The 6490-nt window shown below is 47.8% G+C and overlaps 1 protein-coding gene and 1 long non-coding RNA gene across 2 annotated transcripts; one reads left to right on the top strand and one right to left on the bottom strand.

Annotated features, from left to right (window-relative positions):
- The first annotated feature begins 605 nt into the window (after positions 1-605).
- LOC115407752 (uncharacterized) lies at positions 606-1090 on the top strand. Its single transcript, XR_003933687.1, has 3 exons — positions 606-730; positions 925-935; positions 1000-1090. It is a non-coding gene; the product is annotated as an uncharacterized LOC115407752 (long non-coding RNA).
- On the bottom strand, positions 1005-5914 carry gpr37l1b (G protein-coupled receptor 37 like 1b). The gene is made up of 4 exons (XM_030118220.1): positions 5261-5914; positions 2738-3046; positions 1304-1675; positions 1005-1173 (listed from the first exon to the last, which is right to left on the bottom strand). The coding sequence occupies exons 1-4, from the start codon at positions 5906-5908 to the stop codon at positions 1006-1008; spliced, it is 1497 nt and encodes a 498-aa protein (XP_029974080.1). The 5' UTR covers positions 5909-5914; the 3' UTR covers position 1005.
- Positions 5915-6490: the final 576 nt, after the last annotated feature.

Raw genomic sequence — 6490 nt, 5'->3', positions numbered from 1 at the left:
GTTTCAGCTGTATTCAGGTGTTTCAGCTGTGTTCAGGTGTTTCAGCTGTGTTCAGGAGGATCAGGTGTGTTCAGATGGTTCATGTGTTTCAGCTGTATTCAGGTGTTTCAGCTGTGTTCAGGTGCTTCAGCTGTGTTCAGGTGGATCAGGTGTGTTTAGGTGGATCAGGTGTGTTTAGGTGGATCAGGTGTGTTTAGGTGGTTCAGGTGCTTCAGCTGTGCTCAGGTGGATCGGCTGTGTTCAGGTGGTTCAGGTGTTTCAGCTGTATTCAGGTGTTTCAGCTGTATTCAGGTGTTTCAGCTGTGTTCAGGTGTTTCAGCTGTGTTCAGGTGGATCAGGTGTTTCAGTTGTAATCAGGTGGTTCAGGTGTTTCAGCTGTGTTCAGGAGGATCAGGTGTGTTCAGGAGGACAGTGGACTGCCGCTGCAGTCAGTCCAGTCTGTGTCGAGAGCTGAGACGAGCCAATCAGACTGCTGTAGGGCTTCGTTAGTCACAATGTTAATATGCAACTACTCTGATTACTTTGAAGAATCCCTGCTCCTCTTCCTCTTCCTCCTCCTCCTCCTCCTCTACTTCCTCCTCCTCCTCTTCTTCACTGCTCACTGCTTCTCCCCGCTGCTCCTTACCTTCGACTTCACACCAAGAAAAACTCTTCGTGGAGGTGAAATTGCTTCAGAAGCAGACTATTTATTCAGGGATATGCAGGAGTTCAGGAGGTGGAGCAGGAGGAGGTGGAGCAGGAGGAGGCTCCGTGGCGGCTCTAGCTGGAGTTTGTGAGGATCTGCAGAAGGTGGTGCAGGAGGAGGAAGTTCCCTGGAGTCTGGAGGTGGAGGAGGAGGAGATGCAGCAGAAGGAAGGTTCGGGAAGAGAAGACAATTCTTAGCTGGAGGAAGGGGCCAGGATGGAGGAGGAGGACGAGGAGGAGGAGGTTCCCTGGTGGCTCCAGATGGAGATGGCTAAGATGGAGCAGAAGGCGGAGGTGCATCTGGAGGAGGTGAAGGAGGCTCTAGCTGGAAATGGCGAGGATGGCCGAGGTGTCTTTGGCCTTGTCAAAAAAGATGGTGGCCTCATTGGATGTTTTGAGCTTGGCGGTGGCGGGCGAGCCGTGGGCGGAGCCCGTCTGGCACTCCTGACAGCAGCAGCAGCAGCAGTCCATGAAGGTCTGGCCGAGAGCCTGAAACAGCCACAGTCACACAGAAACGTTTTGTATTATTTTCAACGTAAGATCTGAAGAGAAAATACTCAGAAATTATGACATTTTGTTTAAGAATTTAACTTGCGCTGTAGGACGACACTCTACCCACCTTACACAGACACAGCAACAGCACCGGCGTCACCGACGACTTGAAGAAGAGCAGGAAGTGATGCAGCAGCGCCAGCATGGCGGCCGTGTCCTCGGAGACGGTGATGTGCGTGTAGGCCAGCGTGATGTTGCACACGTGCTCGGGCAGCGCGCACACGCCATACACCACGGCCAGCGCCAGCAGCGTGCAGTTCAGCTGCCGCTCCGCCTGCTGCTGCTGCTGCCGCTTCTGGTTGGAGGAGCGGTCGTCGAGGTTCCGCTGCTTCTGGGCGGAGCTGGAGTCGCTGCTGACGTTCCGCGTCGCCATCTGGCAAAGCACGGTGAAGAGGACGGGGAGGCAGAAGTAACAGCCGAAGCACCACCACATCCGACCCTGAAGACCGGAACATAGAACACTGATTAGATACAGCTCTACCTGGAAGCTCCTGGTTCTACCTGAAACTTTCAGACTCTACCTGCAAGTCTACCTGTGTGGGATATAGGTGAAACCCTTTGAGTGTGAAAGGCTTCTGGGTGGAACCTTGCACAGATGGTTCTTAATATAACCCTCTGGAAGGGTTCCAGGCAGAACCGTTATAAACTGGCAGCAAAAAGACTTCTACTATGAGGTCAAGCCGCAGAATATTTTCTGGTTCTAGTTGGCACCTTTACATCTAAGAGCGTACCTCAAATCTCCTGGTTCTTCCTGAAACCTTCCGACTCTGCCTGTAAGGTCGTCAGGCCAGAAACTTCTGAAGGTCCCAAAGACCGTTTAAAACCCAAGGAAACCAATATTTTCAGGCTGTTGTCCTCAGACTCTGAAACCACCTGCTCTTGTTGCTTCATATGGCCAAGTCTGTGGACTCTTTCAAAAAGGATTTTAAGACTCTTATTCAGGGAATCTTTCAGCTGAATGTTTCACCAGAGCAATCTGTGATAAACTGTATGTATGTCTTTTACCTTTTTATGTACAGCACTTTGTGATTTTATCTGTGAAAAGCACTTTGTAAATAAACTTCTATTACTTATGTACAATCGACCTGGAAGGTCCTAATTCTACCATGTAGAACAACTACTCCATAACTAGTCCAACATTTAACCCAAAACAGTTTTAGCAATACTTATAAAAATAGAGATTAGTCAAAGAAGCAGAATAAAAACAGTCAAACAACCAGTTCAAGTATCAGGGTGAAAACTAGTCCATAACCAGTCCAACAACTAGTCCAACAACCAGTTAAACAACCTCATAACCAGTCCACAAGTAGTTTTTCCTCAGCTTGAGTTGTGTGTGATGATATTTGGTCTGGTGTTGGGGTGCTCAATGTCGCATTCTCAGTGGGACTATACAGACGTGTTAAAGTCAGGCCTGATCCAGGACAGTTCCGAGAGGAACTCTCTGCTCTGTGGGGATCTGACTCTGACCCACCAGCAGCAGGTGTGATGGACCCAGTCTCACCTGGTGGTACCTGAGGAGCAGTGAGTGGAGTGAGTCGGGCAGGTAGAGGGACAGCGGCGAGGACGGGGTGATGGTGCAGGAGTCCAGCAGCCGGCCGCTGGTCGGGGACACCGCCTGGCTCAGCTGCCACAGGAAGATCTCTGGGCTGGACAGCAGCAGGGCGGCGAGCCAAACCAGCAGCAGCTTCAGCAGCACCGTCCGGCAGCGCTCCACCCGTCTGGCCTTTGGCTGCGACGATGAGGTAGCAGCATGGAAACGATCGATTCCCAGGGCGCACAGCGTGAAAGACGTGATGCCCAGAGACACCATCTGATGAGAGAGTAGAGCGCTCAGTACTCAGACGGTGTGGAGTCTATTCTACACCCATAGACTGAAAAGCAGACTCCAGAGGTGAGTACAATTCTATAAGCATGATCAATCCTCAGATCTGAGCAGCTGTTGTCTGCAACTTGGGTTAGCTGATCCCCTGATCCCCTCATCTCTACTGTAGACAACACAATATTCAGCTTCACTACTAGCATTAGCATTATACTATCAATATTATGAGCACTGGCATTCATGTGTGAGTTGGCACTGCTGTTTGGCTTGGCAATGGTATTAGAACTTCAGCAACCACCACAATAATAACCACAATAGAACTGCCCACACCACAAATTTCAGCTTTAGCACCTGTATCAACATGAGCAGTAACAGCAGTAAAGCTCAAATGTAAGAAGTAGAACATTGGATTGGATCCTGAGTCACATGATTTGTATAAATGCTATGTCAAGTATCACCATCAGGATCAATATGAGGATCAGCAGTAGAAACTGTCAGACTCAACATCGCCATCAGTAGAGCTGCATTAGCATTATCACCATCATCAGTATCTGCAATATTATTAATATTAGTATGAGCAACTATACTAGTATCAGCATTCAAAATAATATCACAATAAATATCAGAATTTGCCATCTCATTTGGTTAACATTGGCAACTCTGTCAGCAGCTGTATTAACATTAGCTACTGCATAAGGATATGAATAAGTATCAGCATTAGCAAAACATACCAGAATCCATGTCGGCATTACAAACAGCATTAGCAATATAATTAAGATAAGCCTCAAGATGAGCATCAGCATAACAAAATCCCCATCAGGATCAACATAAAGATCAGCATTAGAAAGAGTGTCAGAATCAATTAAACAAATCAAGAAAATACATAAGAATCGGCCTGAGCAAAACACACCAGAATCCATATCAGCATTACAAACAACATTATCACAGGATCCAGAATCCACATTCTCAGTCTAAGCTTAGCATTATCATTTCACTCAAAATCAGCTTTAGCAATGTCTTATGATTAACATTATCACCAGCTTTAGCAGCTCTACCAGGATTGCAACTGGCCTCAGCGTCAGCAGTAGAATCAAAATCAATATCCTGATGATCAAACCACAAACAGAATCAGCATTGTCAAAGGTTTCAGTTTGTCACTCAACACTGGTACTGATGTTAGCTGACAGGTTGTTTTTTTTTGTTTTTTTTTTATAGTTGTTTCCTTTTTTCTCAGGACAAACGTTTCTCTTCTTCTGTATTCTGAGGTTTAACAGTCTATTTTTGTCCCAAGGGAAACTTTAATGTTTCGGTCTTTCAGCAGAGTTTCAGCTGTTTCAGACATCACAGACTGTGAAAGAAAGATTTCTACTACTTCCCATCTGACTTCAAACATCCGTTTTACATAAAAAAACCTTTTAGATTTAACCTAGAAGCTGCCTCTAATCAGGAAAACAGCTCGGAATATTCAGTCTGTCTCTTCAAGCGCTTCCTGGTTTGACTGTGCCGGGTTTTAAGGAAAGCTGCTCAAGAGGATGCTCACTCATCGTCTTCATCTATTTTCACACATTAGAAATACTAAATAAATTAGTTACAAATTCAAATTTGAAAAAGTTCAGAAATGTGACGGAAGCCGTAAGTTTTAGCTGAACCTTCCAACCTGTTGGGGTGTCTTTATGCAGATGACTCTCTAATTTATATTTTCTACATTTTCTATTTGCTCATTTTCAGAGAATAAACACACTGGCTGTAAAGCCACTTCAGTGAGTGAATAACTATTGAACTTAAACCTCACAGCTGAACACATGAGCATCAGTCTGGTCAAAGGATTCCACCAAATCTTTGACTGCTTCTGCATCAATCTGAATCTGAACTTAAAGGTTCAAGTTGTCAGGTTGATGTGAAGTCATGTCTGTGCTCTGGGGGGCAGCAGTGAGTTAACAGGAGTAAATATAAGTTTTTATGCTGGTATCAGAATATGTTCTTGAACATGGTAACAGAAGCAGAGTGACTTAATGCACCAGCTGCTGGTACAAAGTGGTATTACAGCACTGATTGTCTTGTGTTAGCATGTTAGCTCATTGGCTTCAATAGATTTTTCTGCTACATTGTGTTTTATAGGTTGTTTTGACTTTCAGGCTGGACTCACTAATGCTATCTGTCTGGATTTTTTTCTTGGTGTCAGACTGTAGCTGAAGCCCCACCCACCTCCATATAAGGCACCATGCGACAGGTGATGTCTCCCAGGATCCTCCTGTGTGCAAGCTGGTTGAGGACCACGACGGGCAGGCAGAGCACCAGGACCAAGAAGTCCCAGAATGCCATGCTGGCCAGCAGGTAGTTCCAGGCGGACCTCATGTAGTAGTTGTTCCACACCACGCACATGACGGCCATGTTTCCCACCACGCCCACCGCCAGCACCAGGCCGGCCAGGAACAGCACGGCGTAGGCGGCGTAGGAGCCCTCCACCAGCGGGTAAAAGGGGTTGAAGAGGCCCGGCTTGGTGTTGCGGTCAGACCCATTAACGTGGACATCGGAATCATCCTCCGCCTTCGTCCGGTTGATGAACTGGGTGACCTGCGGCGATGTCACCCATTCGTTCTCGAAGGAGTGGCTGAAGGTGGACTGCTGCTCGTCCTCGTCGGCGCCGCGGGCCTGTCGGCGGTGGCGGTCCAGGTCCAGGTCTAGCATCTGCTCGGGGCCGTCGTCCTGAACCACGAGGTGGTCCCCGGTCCACACGGGCTCCAGTTCCACCCGGGAGGACGGGTTCTTCTGGCCGGCTTGCTGCCCAACGCTCTTAGCATCACTCGGCAGCAGCAGGCAGAAACAGAGGAGAAAACCCAGCGAGGCAGACATGACTCAAAGACACCCAGGAGCAATCCCACAAATCCAGCAAGGAGGTCCCAGAACGTTGATGGAAAATTGATCAATCGAAATTTGACTGAGTTTACCAAGCCTGAAGACTGATGACTTCAGGGATCCAAAAGATATCACAAAAAGATGAAATCAATAAATCTGAAAAATGACATTAAAACAAAGTTCTCTCAGAAAGTCTTCAGATCAAAAAGTTGTGAAGTTTGGAAGAACATCAAGTCCACCTGAAGGTCTCTGCTCTTCTTCTCTTCCTGGTCTGTTGCTGGTTGTTCCTCAGCGGTGTGTGTCCCGTCGCAGGGTGATGGAGCTCTGGCAGGTGGAGGAGGCTGCGTGTCCGACGGAGGGCTGCTGCGTGTGGGCTGCAGGCGGCCGGGGACGGGGAGGTGGTGTGGGAAGCAGCACGGCTGGATGGAGCTTTTGTCAGGACACACACACACACACACACACACACACACACACACACACACACACACACACACACACACACACACACACTACTCTGCTTCCCCCTGCTGGAATATTAATCTCGAACCAGACAAACACTTTAACCAACCTTTTCTTCCT

The sequence above is a fragment of the Salarias fasciatus genome, chromosome 20 (assembly GCF_902148845.1).
Source record: "Salarias fasciatus chromosome 20, fSalaFa1.1, whole genome shotgun sequence".
NCBI classification, from domain to species: Eukaryota; Metazoa; Chordata; class Actinopteri; order Blenniiformes; family Blenniidae; genus Salarias; species Salarias fasciatus.
Note: the sequence above shows the minus strand (reverse complement) of the source record. Positions and strands in the feature narration are given on the sequence as shown.

Excerpts from the sequence above, each read along its gene's own strand:
- gpr37l1b (XM_030118220.1), bottom strand. The coding sequence starts at position 5,908 with ATGTCTGCCTCGCTGGGTTTTCTCCTCTGTTTCTGCCTGCTGCTGCCG. Across the intron at positions 3,047-5,260 it reads GCATGGTGCCTTATATGGAG|ATGGTGTCTCTGGGCATCAC; the intron begins GTGGGTGGGGCT and ends CTCTCTCATCAG. Across the intron at positions 1,174-1,303 it reads TGTTGCTGTGTCTGTGTAAG|GCTCTCGGCCAGACCTTCAT; the intron begins GTGGGTAGAGTG and ends TGGCTGTTTCAG.